This window comes from Oreochromis aureus, linkage group 7 (genome assembly GCF_013358895.1).
Source record: "Oreochromis aureus strain Israel breed Guangdong linkage group 7, ZZ_aureus, whole genome shotgun sequence".
Lineage (NCBI taxonomy): Eukaryota > Metazoa > Chordata > Actinopteri > Cichliformes > Cichlidae > Oreochromis > Oreochromis aureus.
The window spans coordinates 22,087,899-22,109,244 of record NC_052948.1 but is presented as its reverse complement, the minus strand read 5'-3'; the positions used below and the strand labels follow the sequence as shown (position 1 = coordinate 22,109,244).

Sequence of the window (21,346 nt, the reverse complement as noted above, 5' to 3'; positions counted from 1 at the left end):
GGATAATGTTTCCACCTCTGTGCTTGACTGACGGGATTGTATTCTTTGGATCATACTCAGCATTTTTCTGTGGACAGTTGTGCCTTATCTATACTTGATGATTTATTGATTGTGATGTGAGACACAGCCAATCTGTGGGAGCCTGAACTCTGTCTGGATTGTAAGGTTCAAATACTTATTTCACTCAGTGACATGCAAATAAATGTATTAACTTTTATCTAACATGTTTTTTTGTCTGGATTTTTGGGTAGGTATGTTATCCTTCTTTATAAAATTGTAACTACCATAAAATATACAATTTTTTTCATTGTAAGTGAGCAAATCAATGACGCAAACTTACAAATTCAGCAGGGGACCAAGTAATCATTTCTCCCACTTTAGATATATATACATATATGACAGAAAATAAGGAAAGTGTGAAAGGCAATGAGTGGTTCTTAGTTATGTTTTGAAGATTTTGGATGTCCTTTAATATTGTGTGATTTGCACCTCTGAAACACCTTCTATGATTTGTTCATTGAATTTCCTGTTTGTTGTAGATTGCAAACAACCACTAAGAAGTCTGCTCACTAGGTGCCGATTCAGTTTCACTTTACTCTTGAAACAGGAAAGTTGAAATGGGTTCCTGAGCCGTACAAAACAGGCACCTTATGTAAAGCTAACATGCGCCACTCTGTCTGGGCACTATGTGCTTTTAGATGAGTGGAGTCAAACATGTCGCTACTCCCTCCTGCATCTGGGTGGGAACAGAGGTTCTAGTGACTATGCTGCCACTAGATTTTAGAAACACATCCTATTTACCTGAGTGCACACATACAGATTTCATGCCTGCACAGGCTGGAACATACACCTCAGATCACTGCACACATATGTATCATGTAACCACGAAGGCAGACTCACCACGCGGATGGGTATACATGCCTGAAATATACACACAGCTACACTGCCTGTTAGAAATACACAGAGCAGATCTGTTTGCTGTGACTACAGTGATGAAGGTAGCTGCTGTATTGGCCGATGAAGGAGCTATTTATCGTGTGTTTTTTCACAGTGTATTTCCACAGGAAGGTAAAAACAAACTGTATGCCAGGTTGTGCCTCTGGCTCCAGAGAGTTTACCTCAAATTCGACCGCTTAAGGGAAAGATACTTCAATAAAAACGACAAAAAAAATTGCATTTAAATTTCAAACATAGAAAATATTGATGACTCTTGAATCGTTAAGAATGGGAAAAAATTTCCAAGATACACATGATTCCAAGTTTTATTCAGTACAGCACATTACGGTATACTGTATGTTCACATCAGAAGTTGGGATCTGAACAGAGTTACAGCAGAATTTACGTCTATGTGATCACTTTGCTTTATTTCTTAAGATATTTCAGTTGTTGGAAGAACCAGTAGTTCACAAACACTGAAACAGACTCACTCTTCATGTTGAGCTTTGCACATATTATGCACAGTACTGCAGTACAGAGGGAGCATCAATGGATTTCATTCATATAATTGAATGTTATAAAAAAAAAAACCCTACAAATGTGTAAGCATTTGGTTTGTGAGTTCCATGATCCACTTTTGTATGTGTGTCCATGAGAGACTAAGACGTTTCAGTGTTTGTGAGCTGGTCTGTAAAAGGTCACATATGCACTAAAATATCTGCATTCTCTCAGAGGTGAAGCAAATCTTGACCTTAACAGGTCATGGTCAACATTTCAGAATTGTTTCATCCACCCCAAATGAACCCTACATGTCATTATTTTTCATAATTTCTGCTGCTTCTAATTTATTCTTTTTAAGTATGTCTGTCAATAATACCCTGTTACTTGACACACAGCCAGAAACCTCCACAAAATAAACAAACCAAAGAAAAAAAACAGCCTGTTTTTTCCTCTGTACTGGTGGCTGTCAAATGCCCATGTGTTTGGTGATGCATATGTGTAACTGTCCAGTTAACTAACAAACTGACAAAAAAGTAGATGATGAATAAATCAAAACAATTAAACTGCGTGCGCGTTGTAAGTTACGACAGATCCTGCTGTTTAGAGAATTCTTCTGAGAATATTCACAGTAAGAAATATATTTTAAGAAAAACAGAAGTTAAGGACTGCCTTTAAGAAATCTACCCAACGTTAAAGACAATATGAGCATCTTTTCCACCAGCAGATGGCAGGTCACGCTGTTTTTGAGTTGACTTCCTTTTTTTTTTTTTTTTTTTTAAATTTAAGGCGCATTGGATTCAAATGATAAGCAAAGAAATGAGCAAAAACTTCCAAAGTGCATGAGTGCCTGCTGTTTCAGTCCAGGATTGTTGCACTTCAATCATGAACTTTCTCGTTATCAACTACAACAGCACATTCATTTCAGCATATCTGAAGCTGTGGTGATGTGTTAGCACTGAGGAGGTTGTGACAAAATCATTCAAGGCTTGAAAGATGATTTCAAATTATGGCAGCACTGGATGGATGACAAACTATAGTCAAACTGAATTTAAACTAAAATGAAAGAATTAAAAAAAATGATTTATAGTTTTTGTTTGTTTGATTTGATTTTAAAATGCATTTAAAAATATTAGTATGTAAAAAATGAAACAAGAGTTAGCTGGTGTGATAATCCTGACTTTTTTGGGGGGTGGAACCTTTATCACCTTCTGAAGAAGGCGTTTTCCAGTTTGAGAACCACAGGTCTACAGGATTAAAGAATGGATTTCGTTTGTACCAATGTGTTGCCAAGACTTTACTGATATTTAAGAAAATTTGTTCAGATTTTCAAAGCCTCCTCAGTTCAGATGAAATGACTTTACTGCATTCTGTATGGCTGTCACAGCCAGAAGATTTAATCATCACTGTCTATGTAGATTGAAAGAAAAACACTGTTTCAGTTCTCCAAAACACTCAGATTCTGTCTTTATATCCAAAGACCAAAAAAAAGAAAGAAACACAGATCTTGGAAAACACTTACACTATACTAACAATGAATTTGACTTCAGAGAGTCAACCACATGTACTGGGCTGTTTTGGACTTTGCATGTTACTCTTCAGCCTCTCTTGACTGACGGACAGTTTTATCTAACTGACCTTGTCTGCAGTGCTGGCAGTTCATTGCAGAAACTATCTTGCGTTAAGATTTTTTAAAATACCGGATAATAGCTATAAATTAAATGTTATAAATACAAAGAAAAGTGCCTTAAGAAGGTGACGGGTGACTGCTAAAGACCCAAAACATCAGTTAGTTACACTATCAGTCTAAATGTGCTTCAGTTGGTGAAAATCCATGGTAGGGGAGGGCATGTTATCTTTTTGGTCGGGCATTTGCATTGGTGTCCATGCTTCTTTACAGGAGGGGTCCTTTGTGGCTCTCTGTTGTATGTCCTTTCAGTGCTGCTCAGGGCAGTTTCCTCTGCTCCCACGGGGTGCTCACTCCTTTACTTCTTCTCCTGAGGGACCTTTTGTTTAGCCTGTTATGGCTGGCACCAGCTGAGCGGAAGAAAAGGTACACATACTGATGACATCATATAAATATGAGCTGCCAGAAGACTTTACCTTAAGAATTATCATGCAGTCAGTGGTGTGGTTAAAGAATGAATTTCAGAAAATCCCATGGGGTCTTCATCGGTGTAATGGTAGAGTGTTAGTGTTACTGGAGGTACACTTTTTGTGCACAAAACATTACTCCTGCCTCACTTTAGATATACATTCTCTGTTTTCCTTGGTTCTGCATTCCTAGTTAAAACACTGGGAACACCCAGACCTAGAGGTTTAAGTCAGTTTGATTCCATATGTCATTGCATGCATCTGTAAACATGATAGCTCGAAAAGTTTTGAATGAATTTGTTGGTAGGGGTGTAGAGTGGGGTCATGTTAACAATATGTTAAAATTTGTCTGACATCCAACAAGGTCTTCAAGGTCAGTTTAGTGATTTTTTGGTTGAAAATGGACAATCAGCCTTATAACTTACAAACTATTATTCTTACAAGCGTGGTGTGTATTGTCTACATTTAGAAAGTACTGCACTTAGAAAGTACTGCATAAAGATAAAATACCGATTTCAGGCTATGCTTTATGCAAGATATTAATTAATTAATATGGCACAGATGCGTACTAGATTTTGAAGCCAGCTTTAAAAAATAGTCACATGTTCAAATGCAGACATTAATCCAAAAATAAACTTGCTGACACCCTGATAAAAAAAAGCGATTTTGGTGACTGTAGCTAATTAAACAACTCACACTTTTAAACTTTGTTTAGTGTAAGGGCTGTCAGGGCACAAATTCCAATTGTAGTAACTGAACTTGACCTTTCCACAATGTTTGTACTGTTGGGGAATTATAATTACACATATTTAACTAATAATATGTTTTTCTGTGTAGCTGTACAATTGAAGTATTGAAAGTTGTCGAAATTAAGTATTTTATTACTGGATACTGTTACTAATTAGCAGCCATGTGTGTTAGTCTGATGCACCCATAGAGTCTGGGATTGCAATTTTCTAACTAAACTTGCCATCGCTTGCTTTTTATTTAGACTCCAAACATTTTTTTGTGGTCTTTTCATTGTTTTGTATAATTATATTTTTCAAGAAAAACAAGTGACTCTAGCCTATCCTTAAGAGCTGCATCACTTCCGTTATCACTTTGCTGCCATAGCCACAGCAGCTCCCTGAAACTGTGCCATAACTATTTAACACACAACTACAAACTCAGCCAGATCCAAAGAACTGTAAAATTCCTTGTTCAAGTGTCTTCAATCAGGGGTCTTACGAAAAACTGATTTTAAAATCTAATAATTTTATTATAATGCATTGTTTTGTTTTTCATTTTGTGACTGTAAGGCTCAACTCTTTTAGGATCAAGTTACAAACGGATGATAAATCACCTTCTATACATTCCACTTGCGGCTCTGTCCACTGTCCGTCATCCATACAGCGTATGACAGGCAGGTGGCGTTGTTTGTAGCCTGCGTCACACTGGTAGCGGACTATAGAGTTGACAGGGGTGCGTGGCGTGATGTTGCCCATCGGCTGGGCATGTTCCACCTCAGGGGGAGGGCCACACATGACTGACAGAGATAAATAAACAATAAAAACAAAAACAATATTTCATTGAGCTGACAATGTTAAATGAAGGCTGGTGTTATCATAGTATAATCGAGGCTTCTGGTTCACTCTTGATTACGGATGGCAATCGAGAACCAGTTTTTGTGGAGAACCGGTTCCCAGTAGTCCAATTCCTTGGAATCACTTGTGTGCCTGTCTACAGATCCCGCTTATTGAGTCCACTTGCACTTGCAGTCAGCTCATTTGATTTTGTGTGCCTGAGGTAGTGGTGCAGTCTCCAGCGTGGATACATTTATTGTTATTGCACAAAATGACGAGAGTGAGATGGTAAAGTGGAGACTGCATCCAGGACAGAAAGAACTGCATTATGCTGCTAACACATCTTCAGCTTGTCGAAAGCACCTGCACAGATAGCTTGCTAACGCTAAGCTAATCAAGAATCCAGGCTGGAGACTCTGTTTCTGCCTGTTCATGTTTCCAAAGCAGAATCACTGCGATTGCTCTGAAATCTCTTTGTGCTGGTTTTCATGTTCGCTTTGTGGTGTCGGTTTTGTGTATGTGTGCTCATTAAGATAGGGATTTGTGTTGGTGTGTTGGACTATAGCCTCAGCCTTATATTGTTAAATGGTGATTGTGAGACAGTGTGTTTCAGGTCATTTTACGAAGAAACGTACGAGGAATTGCTTTCTCCTGGGACTCCTGCATTATTTTTAAGAAAAAGTTATATCAATAATGGAATTAGATTTACTAAATACTTATCAATTCCTATCCCTACTGCTCATCAAAGAGTTTTGTGCTTGCAATGTTTTTCAGTTATGATTTCTGTGGTATGATTGGCCAGAACAAAGCTACCTCACTGAGATTACCTCTAAAAACAGAAAGCTAAACGTTTTAGTAATCCAGATGTTTAATCAAGTAAACTGACCGGGTCCAGTCTTGCAGGTGAAGGGAAGGTAGTAGTTGCAGGGCACGTCATTCCACTGTCCACCCTCATGCCAGATCATAACCACACAATCTTCCCCAGAGTCAAAGTAGTTATCTGGTTGGTTGGGCCTCCAGTTCTCAAAGGTCTAAAAGAATTACACAACCATATTTTGCCAATACAAAACTTTAAAATTAAGTAAAAAGTGAGAATTCTACAAAATCTCCAACTACAGAAAAAATATATATGATTGAGAAAGATCAGGTTTGTCAATAATGTGCTATGGCTTCCTGAGTACACAACTGAATCTCTAACCAAACTCACCAGGGGACTCCCGTCTGTCCAGCGGAACACATTCTGCATATCTTTGTCATTGAGTCCAATCCACTGGTATTCCTCACCATTAGCTGTTGGGAAGTGACAACGTCAATTAGGCCTTTCAAGCAAATATGACTTAACCTTCCCATCTTTTATGTTGATAGCCCTTTGATGTGATGTGATGCAGTGGTTTACCACTTTTGGCTCACAGCAAATACAGTCCTGTGAAAACGTATTTGGATAATTGATATTTATACCCCAACTACACTTAAGCATCAGGGCACAAACTAATGGCTAGACATTATTGTTCTTAAATCATTTGTATTGTTTCTTTACTTTTTACTTGCTCTGCAGCACTTTGGTCTACTATACTTAAATGTGCTCTGAAAATAAATTAACTTGACTTGATTTCAGGATTTTCTGGTAGACAGCAGAATTAACCAATAATGACAATCGTTCAGGCTTAGAAATTGATTTGTGGACCTTTCAGGACAGATGTCAATGACTTTGTTTCCCACCTTTTCTTGAGTATCTTTACATCGTGGCATGCTTGCATGTTGATGATTCATGATTTCATAAGTAGCCAATTTCTTTCATTATTTAAAAACTTCATTTTGCATTTACTCAAATTATCTTTAACTAATTTTAATTTTCTTTGATGATTGGAAACATGTAAGGGTGACAACTATGCAAAGAAATTAAGAAAGGAGGAAGGGAGGAAGTACTTTTTTACAGTACTGTATAATGTCACAGGCTGGTCACTCATCATTCCAACAGTTACTTACAGATGAGAAACTGCTGCTCCTCCTGGGAGCTGATGCTGACCAGGTGGGCATTGAGTTCCTGACAGTGTTTCTCAGCTTCAGCCCAAGTGTCTCTCTCTGTAAAGTGGCGGTAACAGCTGCCCATAAACTCCACCCAGTTGTCGGGACAGTCCTGCACAGCTACACACATTTGGACAAAAATCTTAAAAGCAAATAAACAAATATACGTCTCACTAAAGATATCTGCCTTCTTCAACTTTTTCAGTTTTGCATGAGATCCTAAGCTCCATGGGTTTGGATCACTGGTATCTACATAAGTTTATAGCGAGGAACAATAGGCATTAATTTTAACATGAGTGATTATGCAGTTACTTTGCTTGATAAATAAGATTCTTTCCCAAAATGTTGGCTATGTCAACAGACAAAAAGAACATACCTTTCTTCACTTCTGGCTCCTCCACAACAGCAGGAGTGACTAAAGACACAGATGGTACTGTGGTTGGACTGATGTAGGGTGTGCTCCCCTCCTGGACTTTTTCCTCATGTCCTGATTGATCATAAGCTGAATAAATCTGCAGTTCCTCCAAATTCAGAGTGGTGCCACTTCCTGATGGCTGCAAGATTTGATCTAAAATGCTGTTCCCTGAACCACTTCCTTGCCCACTTATCTCCACCACACCCCTGCCCTGCTCAGGATGTTGTACCAGTGTTGGTAGAGTCATTTCTACCATTTCATCATCTGTTAAGTAGATAACATCATCGTGATGCTGCAAAGAGTGTCCAGAGGCAGAGCCACTGCCTGAAAAACCAGATGGAAAACCACTGGAAAAGCCACTGTGAAACCCTGATCCAATGGGATATCCAGACAACTCTTTCTCCAGAGATGGTAGGACCGTCAAGTCAATGCGACCTGAAAACTCTTGGGAACCTGATGCAGACATACCTCCTGACCCAGATGCACTTGATTCCAAGATATCAAATCCTGCTCGGCCTAGTTCCTGCTCGGTGGCCTTTTGTTGGGTTTGTGAAACTTCCACCATCTTTCCATCTAACATGATTATTATGGAGTCTCCGCTGCTGCCACTGGTGTCCCCACTTCCACTGGGAAAACCTGATCCAGATGTAATGAAGCCAGAGTATTCTTTGTCAAACCCCTCCCCAGATCCAGATACCGTGCCAGTTTCTCCAGATGCACTACCAAGATCTCCAGATGCACTACCAAGATCTCCAGATGCCCTTCCAAGATCTCCAGATGGACTACCAGGATCTCCAGAGGCACTTCCAAGATCTCCAGATGCACTTCCAAGATCTCCAGATGGACTACCAGGTTCTCCAGATGCACTACCCAAATCTCCAGGTGCACTACCCAGATCTCCAGATGCACTACCAGGTTCTCCAGATGCAATACCCAGATCTCCAGATGCACTACCAGGTTCTCCAGATGCAATACCCAGATCTCCAGATGCACTACCAGGTTCTACAGATGCACTACCAGGTTCTACAGATGCACTACCAGGTTCTCCAGATGCACTACCAGGTTCTCCAGATGTGAAGATGTCAACACTTCCCCTTTCTGCCTCCTGTTGTCCTCCAGAGGTAGACTGGTCTCCAGAGAAGACATCACTGTCTCCGCTAAACTTGACTTCCACATCTGACCCAGATCCACCACCGCTGGAGGTGGAGGTGCCAGACTCTCCAGAGAAATCTCCACTGGCTGAATGTTCAGCTGAACCAGAGCCCGAAAAATCACCTGGTACTGGAATGGCTTTGACTGTGGGGAATGGTAAGAATCCAGACAATAATCCAAGAATTAGTTTGTTGTAGCTCAGTGAGAAAGGTTACCTGTTGTGTTTAGTTTGACAAAAACTATTGTATTACTTTCTAATAAGAAATGTTTTGTATAAGGCTTATACTCTAATGGCTTTAGAAGTGATTACTAGACAATGTAGTAACACATATATGTGACATTCAACAAAACAAAATACCTAATATATTAATTGTTTGTGTATAAACAACTCAAATAAATATCTCAAACTCTTCACGACTTTAAAAGTGAGTCCTGGTATTAAATTATTACATCAAAATTTTGACACAAGACATTAACAGGTAGAATTAAACATTAAGTCAGTTGATTTGATTGATTGACAAAGTTGTTTCTGGCTGTCTTACCTGTAGGAATAACCTTTTGAGGTGTGATGATGGTCTCATTGACAAAGTCAATATCAGTAATGTTTGTACTGGTTTCAGTTTCATTGTAGTCTACAGTAGTTGCAACTAAAAGCAAACAAAACAAGGTGTAAGATCAGAACATTGAAGTATATCTACATTGAGAAATTTTACCTGCATTCACAGTAGAAAGCAGGGCCATATTACATTTATTTTTGTGTTTTTGTTTTTTTGTTTTGTTTACCAAACATTACAACTGTAATACTAAGCCAAGAAAACAGCAGGGATTTTAAAGTGCTATTTTCATGCATCTGTCTTACCAGTGCTATCAGTGATAGCTATTGTCTTGTTGATAAGATCCTCAGTCACTGTGGTCAAATTTACACTGGTTTCATTGTCAACATGAACAACGGGAACTTCAGCTGAAAGAAACAAATTGCAGTGAGCAGCTGAAGTTTTAAAGAAGGCTGAAACATGCAGATAAAACATTGTATCAGTATCATTACAATAAAAATGTATAACAAGATCACATCCATATTGTTTCACGTGTTTACCTCTTTATCAATTATGTTTTACTTTTCCAATCTTTACAATTGATCCTACAGTAATTTATTCAAACCATGTATCTCTTACTTTTAAATAACTTCCCAGTGTATAATAGCTCACTAACAAGATTCACAGTGGCAATGTTCAGGGTTTACTGCCGACTCAATATCTAATTAACAGTGCATCTTTCTATTCAAATGAGTCTCAGTGAAATCTGTCTTTCCATGCACTACAAAAAATATTCTTCTCCCTCAATAAACATGAAGCAATCATTTTGAGAAAAAATGCAACTGAAATATATAAAATCAAAGGTTTATTTATGAAAATAGTCAATCATTAAGGAAAATATGCTTGGTATACACTGAATGTATACCAAATCAAGTAAATTTCATCTGAGAAGATTCAGTTAAATTTAGCATTTTACATTGTACTTATGAAACAAATTTACATGGAACATTTACATAACATAACATTTGGGGCATAGATTTTTTTGGACTGCAATGGTGCAATAGTACTAAAATGGTTTTCTGAATCAGAGGAAAAATAAATATCTCCTCATCGCTTAATGCTTGAGGGAAGTTTCCCTTTTTTGCACATAAATGAATCTGCACTTAACCCATTCCTACCTCTAAAACAGTAGGCATCATGGTGCAAGTCCTCACTGGGGAAGCCTGTCTGGTTGGGGTAGGCGTAGATGGTGTGGACCCCCACCTGGTTGCCTCCACAGTGAGACCTGGGGGTTGTGATAGGGAAGCGGACACTGCGGTCCATCAACCAGCCAGGACTGCACTGGTCAAGTCCTTGATTCCAGGCAGCATAGAGCTCCCCAGGAGTGGCCAGGGTGGCGTTAAGTTTCTCACAGTGATGCACAGCCTCCTCATAGGAGAATCTGCCATAGTCAGTGGTGAAGAAGACCACACCTGACAGAAAGTACAAACAGCCAGAGGTGGTTAAACAGTCTGTTAGAAAGATTTTACAGTTTCCTCTAGTGTTGTAGAGGACACAGCAGTGGAAGTTTGACGTCTTCAGAGTGATTAAAGCTCCTCACCTGTCAAACGTTCAACATAGCAGTATACATCATAGAGTTCAGTGGCTGGTCTCAGGCCATAGGATCTGACTCCTTTGAGGTCTAGAAGGTTACCAGCACAGTTTTCTCTGGGTGACACAATTGGATACCTGAGCAAGAAAGAGAGTGTAAGTGCAGTTTAATAAGGACATGGTTTGCTGTACGATAAAAATTATGATATGAAAGATTTTTTTTATTTCTTTTGATGTCACTATGAGGGCTGCAATCCGGAGTCCAAAGTAAAACATTTCAAACTAAAACTGACTGTACTGTATGACAAAGATACTGTATATTTTGATATATATCTATGCTACATGTCTCACCGGACACTTTGGTCGCTTAACCAGCCGGCGTCACATTGATGCAGACCTTTCTCAAAGGCTGCCTGCAGCTGCTGAGGACTGGCAATGACTGCCCCAATGTTCTGGCAAGCCTGCTGAGCCTCCAAAAACGTTAGAGTATACCGACCAGTAATGGGTCGATAGTGGAACACCACACCTGGGACAAGATTACAGGATTACAGTGGCAACCTCACTTTTTTGTACTTGTATTGTAGTCCTCTGAAATTTCCTATTAAAATGTAGGGAAAAAAATATTCCAGAGGATTCTGTTATTGATTATAACATGTAGGTGCGTACCAGTCGGAGCCATAGGGGCATCTACATCTGTCATACTTGGAGGTATAGGTAGTGGGGGCAGAGTTACTACTTCAGTTTTGACCTCTTCATTTTTAGATGAAGGGATGATGTCCGGCACCTTAGCAGGAGGTGTCACGGTAACAATGTCTGGGAATGGAGTGGTCCGCCCAGGCACGGCATCTTTGTCCTCATCAGCTAAGGAAAAAAATTGCATTACCGACAAATTATTATGACCTTAGTAGTCAGCACATCTAGACATTTACGCATTCAGTTAGAAAAACACCTCACATATTTATTAAATTTATAAGAGGAATATAGTCAAGTAAAAAAATAAGGGCAGGGAAATACTGATCTTCTCATAATTTGCATTTAAATGAGCAAACAGTGCTTTGCATTTGGAACTGTGTCTAAAATATAAAGGAGATATTATAGAAGTATTTAAACATAACATGCTTGGAGCAGACCACAGACACCTTTCAATGAAAACAACGATACCAGCCTAGGGTACTAGAGTTCCTAGAGTACTTGCCTTGGAAGCAAATGGCATCATGGCGATCATCTGGATAGGGGTACCCAGTCTGGTTGGGGAACAGGTAGACGGTTCTCACTCCCAGGAGGCCCCCTCCGCACTGAGGCCTGGCGATGTTGATAGGGTAACGTACACTCCTGTCTGCCAGCCAGCCAGCATTACACACATCCATACCATTCTTCCAGGCGAGGTAAAGCTCTCCTGTGGTGGCAAGTCTGGCACCAAGTTTAGCACACTGATCTTTTGCCTCGTAGAAGCTAAACTTGTCTACAGACATAGAGTAGAAGACTCTGCCTGGAAGCAAGGAGGATAGAAGAAGAGAGGAAAGCACAGTGATGTGAGTGGATGCAGTTATTTATGCTAGGAGGTTTTCTGTGGATCATGGGGAGCTTTGAAAAGTTGCCCTTGTTTGCTTAGCCTACCTGGCATCTTTTCAGCAAAACAATACACGTCGTAGGTCTCGTTGACGTCTCTCACTCCATAGGTCCTGACACCAGGAAGTTCTCTCTTGTCTCCGTAGCAGGGTTCTCGTGGATGATGAATGGGGTACCTTGAGGAAAGAAAAGAAATAACTGAGAAACGTATTGCAGGTAAATATTCTAAGTGGTTTTGTGCCCAGCAAAGTAGACACTTTTTGAATGTAACTATCCATCCACCCATCTATCCACCCATTTCCTGCATTCAGTTTTAAGCCGAGAGACATTTTTGGTCGGTAAACTGGTGATTCTAAATTGAACGTAGTCATTCATGCCAAAACCTGTGTTGTTGAAATATAGAACTGCTTGAGGGTAATTCCACCTCAAAGCAGCAAATCTTACAACATGTTCTGCTTTATCATCTCTGATTTGGATAAAAATGTTAAAGTTCAATATTTGAACATTTATAATGACTGCTATGAAATTTTACCTCCATATACGAAATACTTTTCTCGTGTTCATGGCCTTTTTTGCACATCAAAAAAGATTTTGCAAATCTTAGGCAATGGTTGAACATGACTTCTTCTGAAGCTGTTAAGGATAAAAGCATTAAATCTCTTACTGGACTTTTCTACCATCAAAGTGAATCACGATTTATAATTTTGGACAGGTACAGGTACAGAGACAGAATCTCATCATGGACCTGCTCTACTTGTACTCTGCCTCTCTCTGCATTGAGTGCTTGGCTATTCTTCAATCTTCTGCAACTGTGATAAGTATTTTCAACATTTGATGGTTAAAAGGGTAAACACTACCTGACCGTCTGATCAGAAAGCCATCCAGCATCACACTGGTGGAATCCATCATCATATGCAGCCTGCAGTTGGGCTGGGGTAGCAATGGTGGCACTGTTCTGGATACAGGCTGCCTTGGCCTTCTCAAATGTCAAGGTGTAACGCGTGGAGATGGCACGGTAATGGAACACAATACCTATGAGACACATAAAGTTAGCAGAGGGCGGTTCGCAGATAAAATACTGCATCTTTGCACAACAAAGTGGCAACTTTCACTTTGAGACAGCCTTAAAAGTGAGGTTGGTGTTGGACAAACAGTGATTGTTTAGATTTTGTTTACATTACACCCTTTTGAAGTGAACAAAGTTGTTAGTGGTTTCGTATCGTACCCTGAACTTGCATTTCCACAGTATCGGAGTTGTGCTCGATGCCATGTGTCACCTCACAGCGGTAGATGCCAGAATCTTTGGACCTAAGCTCTGTCATTTCCATGGTGGCATCAGAGGGCACCAGCGGGTAGTTAACCAACATCACTCTGTCCAAATAATCTTGCTTGACCTCAACTTTGCCCTGTGATGCCACTAAGATGGTGTCGACTTTGTCCTTGGTGATGTAGGTCCATTTGATGCGGTGGGAGAGTGTGGCGATGGTCTGGGTTCCACTGTCATTGAGGCTATTATCCAGGAAGTAACATGGCACCACCACCTTTCCCCCCAGGAGAGGATGAAGAGGCATCTCCACAGGGATGCTGACACGTAATGTGCCATTAACATCTGGGAGAAATATAGGCACAGTTATTCGAGGTGCAATTTAATATACTGTGCAGAGATGCAGTCAGGTCAAAAAGTCTGGGACCACAATAAACATCTGTTAAATTTCATGCAAAGTGTGAAATAGTAAGACAGATGAAGCAACAAGAGACATTTCAAAACATAAGACAACACAGGCCAGGAATCAATATTAACCAATTTGTGGCACTGACCAGGCTGAAACCTTTGTTCAAAGGGTCAGATTTCTTTGAGTTGTGTCTTTCCATCGAAAATGTAATAATGATACTGGCTTGACTGCTTATTAAGGACCATTGTTAAAGTGGGGAAAAGTGTAATCACAAATAGGTAAAGGTATCAGAAATCTAAAACAAAACTGAAGGTCTCTAAGGCGAACAGTACACGACACTCTCTGAAACTGAATGTGCAAACAGAATCATTCATATTCAAATCAAAAATGACCATCACAAGATTAATATATCAAGGTTTATAAAGATTGCAAAATTGGTAGATACATACAGCATGACTATAAATTAGCAAACGTATTGCCCAAAGAAGGCTGACTAGTAGACTGTCTGGTAGAAAATAAATTACTTTCTTAGGGTGGGCAAAGACATACCAGTATTTAACAAAAAATATTATTTACTTTTTATTTTGAATACAAATTTGAAATTTCTGGTCAAATACAGCTGAACCCTAAACAGTGCAAATTGTCATGGACTTTCCTCCCGTTCAACATTAACAGTCATACGTCTTAATATAACTGCTGGTAAAATGCTTCCCCCTGGTGGTGAAAGTTCTTCAGAGGGTATTTACAAAAAGTATCTTTAAGGCATCAAAACTGAAAAAAAAAAATTGTGAGAGGCATTAAGAGGAGCAATTAAATTTTGGCCACTTACTATCATGGTCTTCAGAAGATATTGTTGCCAAGATGAGTGGTAAGGACACACACAGCAGAAACAAGGGGGTCATCGTTACCTGAAAAACAGCCAACATTCATAGCCTTTTTACAATTTTGCATTATTTATTTCCTCACAAGTCGGGTAAAATGACACACACTTTTAAAATCTTATTACCAGAAATACATGTGAAGTTGTGACGCAAGTGTTAGAGTGAATTAAGGATTTAATTCACTCTAACACTTGCCACTGTGTTTTTTCCCCAAACTGTACACATATACTCCATGTTATTCATTATATCCAGCACTGTTATTTATTGCTTCAGCTAAAATCTGAAATAGGCCATCATGAGTCTGCAGTATCACTTAGAAATACTCAGTGAGGAATGAAAGACCCTCTGTGTCTGGTCACATAAATGTGTTTAGAGCTAAAATAACTTCAGACAGCGAGTAGGACGTATGAATCATTCATCTCAAAAGGTACTTCATTTGTGAACAAATGATGGAAAATAAATGTTGAATGAAGGCTTTTCCTTCAGCAAAACTGTTATATTGTCTGCACTGTGTACATGTCTGCCTGTAAATCTGTTTAGTGTGTGCCATCTGTAACTTTAAATCATGTCCAACAGTTCCTCACATGGTCACTTAAGGCTGGCTCCCACTTGATCTCTGTGTTAAAATGAACACCTTTATAGCAGAAATACTGTTTGTAGCCTCCTACAGTTAAAACACTTTGGTTAAAACACACTTTGGTGTAAGTCACTAAACTGGATCTCTCAGCTTTGTTTGAACTGTTGCCTGTTGAAGTAAAGTTATTGTGTGTACAGTACTTTTCTTTTGTTAAGTGCTGTTGCAGTTGTTAGCCTCTGTTAGCTGCTGCCTTCTTTGAAGGGGATCAAACATTGTTGGGCTGATACTTACTGAAGCTGTGTTTTGCAGCTTCGTGTCTGCAAAACACACTAATCTACACAGTCTACATATGTTTTCTGCCTTCCACGCTAGCAGATAATTCAGTACCCACTTTTATTATTTAAATGCAGACATATCTGCCTCTAAAAAGCAAGATGAGGACAGGCAAAAAGCAAAACTCTCAGGCTTCAAAGCTTTACTCCACAAACCAAACTGTAACACCACACTGGCCGCAATCTTCTTTTATAGACAGACTGACAGATATTCATGTTCTCCTCGGGGTGAATTGCGGTAACATTTGTCTTCCACTGACTTTTTATGTAATTCATTTAATTCAGGTGTAAATAAAAGTGACACAGTACTCAGTTTCATGACTAAATGACTGCAAATGTAATTACAAACAGCCTCAACCTTATTTTGTGCCTTCCACTGATTAGCAAATGCTAAATGACATACTGTAAACTTTAATTTGAGGTCCAACTATATCAATAAATCACACAAACACAAAAATATTTACTCCTGAAATATCTAAATGCAGCTTCTCATATATATTTTTTGTTTCTGTTCATTTTTTTGGTTAGAAAAGCCAGGCATGAGACAATTTCAGCCAAACAACATGAGCTTCAGTATCACAAACTCACATCTGTCAAGCCCCAGCTACCTCATTGCTTATTTTCTCTCAACTTTCCACTGCTCTGACGTGAAGCACGGTCAAACAGGCAGAACCGTTGCAAGTCCCCACTGAACCCTCATTGTGCTGCTTTCACAAGCTCCAAGACAGGCAGCCGAATGCTCCCAGTTCCTTCCAAGCAGCCACAGAGCGACCTTTACAACCAATAAACCTGAAGCTCACGGTCACAAAGCCTTTGCTGACTGACTACTGAGTGACAGCCTATGGAATGGCTCAAAAGAGAGCTACTGTGAGCTGTCAAATTTTCAGTAATTCAACATAAAATTAAAATCAAGCGAGATAACGCAGACGTAGTAGAGGTATCTGTGTGCATTATACAGCTGAGTGTGTGTGTCTGCATGTGTGTCGGGTGTTATCCCTTCCTACAGTAGCGCTAACATTTCTCCCGCTGTCTGAGATCTGTCTGGGGGTGAATGCTGGCTCAGTTTAGGAGGAAACACAAAATACCACACAGGATGTGTAGACAGACTGACAAATCCACCCAGGATTGCTTTACTTGTGACTTTGCCATGCTCAGTCCATAAATCTTTTCATTAAACTTGTTCAAGAGGTAAAGCCAAAGAAAAAGCTCATTAAGATGTGGCTGCAGCTCTCGACCTTGGTGGAGGATGTGTTCTCTGAGTGCTGTTTCATTTATTTTTGGTGTCATTTGACTTTCTGAGTGACTCCTTTAAAAAGAGGTCTTGAGAAGTAGCTCTCCAGGTTTCTGAAGGTCTTTTTTTTCTTTAGTATTGGCTGCTTTTTTACCCATTTTCATTCAGGTCCTTGTACCGGATTATTTTCAGCAGAATGGTTTTTTTTGTTGATTATTAAATTTCCATAATTAATCAGAACCATATTCTGATTCTGATTCTGATTCTGATAACTTATTACCACATTACAAGTTTCTCAAATTGATTCCCCCAAACCCCTCTCATTTACATATACTTATTAATGGTTGCATATAAGTAGTTACAGTTAAAAGTTTAAAGTTGGATCTAAATGTCTGTATTGACTCTTTTTAGTTAGTTAGTTACTGTTTTTGTCTGTTTCCATTATCAAACTGATGCCAAGGTATGGATATTCCAGAACAAGAAGCAATTTAACAGCAACTGGCAAGCCTGTTTTCTCCTGGCTTAGTTTCTTGTCTTGCAGTCATCGCGGTGCATAATTCACAGTGATGCCAAGTGTGGTGAAAAGGGTGACAGTCCTTAAAACTTTCCACCAGAGTGCAGTGTCATTAAAGGGAGCTATTATCCTTCATGCTTTTTTTTAAAAATTCTTGGAGTCTACTAGAGTAGCTTGGCTTGAATCTTTTTTTTTTCTTTTTTTTTACCTTACATTGGACCTCAGAGTGGGTCAGTTATCCTCTGCCTGACAAAAGACCTTTTAGCTCCTCAACTCTTTAAGGCATCTTTCTTCTGACTGGCTGCCCCTCACTCAGGAAGCGGGTGGGTGGGACTTGTGTGCTCACAACAGGAACTGTGGGGCTTAGATGACCATATTAAGGATATCTGCTCTTTTTGAGATCACATGGAGCCAAGTGAAGGGAAAAAACTGCTTCAAAATGTTTAGAGCAGTCTGAAGCCTTAACTTTTGATTGCAGGGATTAGCAGGGAGCCTAAACTGGCTTCACTGTCTGAAACGTTGGCATCCACCATTCTCACAATGTATATATGACAGGAAATACAAGAAAGGATCAAGTTGGATGAAGGATGAAGTTTTATTCTCGTCAGGAGAGTTCTTGATGAGAGTTTAAAAACACAATATAACTCTTTAGATGAATGAGCACTGAATCTTATTGCATATCACATCTTTGTTACAGTCAGGGTGGTCTTTCCAGCACAGAACGAAAGCAGCCAAAAGCAGCCAACAATCGACAAACTCTCACAATGGATCGGCACAGAGAAAGCCAGCAAAGTCTTTGCCCATTTCTCTAGCCAAACCAGCCTAAACCTTGCCTCTCTGTTGCTTAGTACCCAATCTCTGAGCAGATCTTAATGCGCTCTTTAAATGCATCATTTAAACTGTGGCACATTTGTGAGCAAACTTTGCCAGGCCAGGTCAAACGAGTCATTCCTCCCTCCACCACAGAGTGCCCATTCAGTCAGTGGGGTGGCTGCAGCTCCCCTGTACAACCACTGTGGTATGTTCTGCTCCCAGCTGAGGTGGAGGGCAATAAGGCCTTGGTCTGTTCCATCAACGGACAGAGGCGGGGCCTTAATATTCACAACCCTGCCAAGGTAAACACAAGGGAAGCCCCCTCCCCGCAAAACCACCACCACAACGTCACCCTCCACCCACTCTCCTCTAACCCTACGGCAGGAGAACAGAGTCGACATTGATATGACAGCACACACAGAAACACTGAGCAACACTCACAGATCACCGAGGGAATTTGTTGGAGTACGCGTCTGATGCCCCTGGTAAAGAAAAGGCACGGGAGTGTGTGCACCTATGGATACATACTGTAAGGCCTGTGTTTGAGAACACACATACCGACTCTTGCTCAGTGAAAAGGGCGGGGAGCTAAAAAAAATTTCTCAGGTGTTTCTGGGTGCATTAATACATGTTTAAGTAGTCCCCGGTTTAAGAGATAAGAAACAGTTAAATGTGTGATATTTTCACACATATATATATATATATATTTATATATATATCTATACACAAGTAGACACATATACAGACAAACTGACATCAGGAAGAAACTCCAAAGTCTCAAATGTAAGTTGCTGTTTAATAATGCAGAGTGTAAAGGTGTTTGCTTTAAATGAACTCTTTGTCAATTGTTTTTTCATTTTGACATCTGGGAATTACAATTCACAACATGCACTCATGCAGCCTGGTGTAACCATAGTAACAGGATGTCGCTCTACAACACTAATGTCCTATATAAACCCATAAGTGTTATCCCAGGGGAAGGGAATACCAATAACCAAACACAGAGTGGTTTTCTTATCAACAGCTCCACAAAGAGTTTGAATGAAAGAGGAATTTTAGAAAAATTATACACAATCCTTCACATATTTTGTGCTTGAGACCTCAGAGACCCAAAACTCTAGTAAAAAAAATCAGACCTTGTTTAACAATATATTATGTTATAAAAGGGCTTAGGCAAGGAGTGCTGCAGTGCATTTTAGTATTTTGGGCCAGTATCACTGTTGAAGCCTGGATAGGTATACTTGAATCAATTTATTTTAGCCCCCTAGTTTATTACATCGTACAAAAAACAAATAATGTTTTTCTTTAAACTTTCATACTATATTTGCATTAAAAATTACTGGATAACTCTCAATTTTTAGACCTAAAAAAATAATAAAACCTGAATTTCCTAGTAGACACAAGCCCCCAACTGTAACACCATTGGGCTAAAAGGTGACTGAAAACAAGAAGCGAGCACAGTATTGAGGTTTTCCTGACACACAAAGAGAGCTGACACTGACTGATTGGCAACCTAGTACACTTCATGATACAGTGTGTGATGGGTCCTAGTGTGTGATGGGTCCTATAATGTAAACAATTAAAATATTACTCACTACTGTATAAACATAAAAATATGATTTTAAAACGTTCTTCAACAATGTAATAAAGTTTAGTGGAATTAAAAATGACAAATAAGCATAAAAAAGTCACTCAGATTTAAGAGCAATTGACTGAACACCCCAAAGAAGTCTCCAAACTTTCATCACATCAAGATGAAATACTGACCAAAATCACATTAGCGTTATCGTCTGTGCCCACTGTAGTGGGTAGTCATCCACATCACTGTCATACTAGTTATTATCAACAAACTAGTTGAGAAAACTACTGAAAAAAAAATCAGAAAGTTACCTTTGGCTTGGCATCAGAGTACCTGAATCAATACCTGTCCCCCCCGAGCAGAGGAAATGTGAAAGTATCCCCTGAAACCTCTTTACAAAATTCCTTGCTAGAGCTTCCAGTGGTGAGTTGTAAAACGTACCGTTGATGCTGCAAAGCTCCCAGTGCCAGCGACTACAGGGGCCTCTTGCTCCTGCCTGTGTAGGAGTGCAGAAAGAAGCTCTATTCAAATTCTGCCACACATTTAGATGTTGGAAAGAGTGAGGGAGGGAAAGGAGTGAAGAGAGAGAGAGAGAGATGTGGGATCCTCCTGCCAGTTGGTGAGGTCATGCAAACAGCCTTGAATATCAAAGCTGAAGAAGTAAATCAGTCATCAGTCTGGTCAGTGTCAGATAAGCACTGAGTGTGTGTGTGTGTCTGGTTTGTTGGGCTAACTGGTTGGAACTCAGGTTGATGCTTCACGAAATCAAACTTTTGGAGGCCGATTTGTGATTTTTAGTATTACAGTCACATCCAAGGAGTGCTGGAGGGAAGAGATGACCTGTTGCACTTATTATTAAATGTAATCTTAACCAATATTTCTCAAATTTGCCATGAATAAACAGGAGGACCCTACAGCTCACCACACTCATTATCACCAGTGATTAATGGAAGTGGATGCCTTCTGATCTTTTCCAGAAAGATTCACACTGTGGCTTACACACTGGTCGTTAGTCATAGTCAGGCAGTCAGATGCACCTTAGATGATCATTGAACAAGAACTGTGTTGTTTACAAGCATTATTAATTTCTGTTTATAACTTTATTGTATTTTTTTTTAAGTTTTGATTTAATTTACTCACTTTCTTTAATTTTATCTAGGTTCATTTTTACTTTTTCATGTAATGTCTTAATTAGTGTGCACGTCTTTGCACTCTGGCTCCATCTCACAGTCCAAAGACATGCACATGAGGTTAACTGGTGATTCTAAATTGATTCTAAAGTGCTCAAAATGTATAGAATAAATCACTATATGAATAGACATAAACTTTATTTAATCCCACATTGGGGAAATTCATTTGTTAGAGATATATT

General features: G+C 39.5%; 1 protein-coding gene across 1 annotated transcript; it reads right to left on the bottom strand.

The window, feature by feature from the left end:
• Nucleotides 1-1,244: 1,244 nt before the first annotated feature.
• LOC116313999 (aggrecan core protein-like) lies at nucleotides 1,245-20,463 on the bottom strand. Its single transcript, XM_039614434.1, has 18 exons — nucleotides 20,416-20,463; nucleotides 14,877-14,955; nucleotides 13,600-13,983; nucleotides 13,232-13,406; nucleotides 12,423-12,550; nucleotides 12,001-12,294; nucleotides 11,472-11,666; nucleotides 11,157-11,331; nucleotides 10,816-10,943; nucleotides 10,394-10,687; nucleotides 9,542-9,643; nucleotides 9,225-9,329; nucleotides 7,492-8,826; nucleotides 7,077-7,235; nucleotides 6,298-6,380; nucleotides 5,977-6,121; nucleotides 4,871-5,053; nucleotides 1,245-3,471 (listed from the first exon to the last, which is right to left on the bottom strand). The coding sequence occupies exons 2-18, from the start codon at nucleotides 14,947-14,949 to the stop codon at nucleotides 3,380-3,382; spliced, it is 4,050 nt and encodes a 1,349-aa protein (XP_039470368.1). The 5' UTR covers nucleotides 14,950-14,955; nucleotides 20,416-20,463; the 3' UTR covers nucleotides 1,245-3,379.
• Between the last annotated feature and the right edge of the window lie 883 nt (nucleotides 20,464-21,346).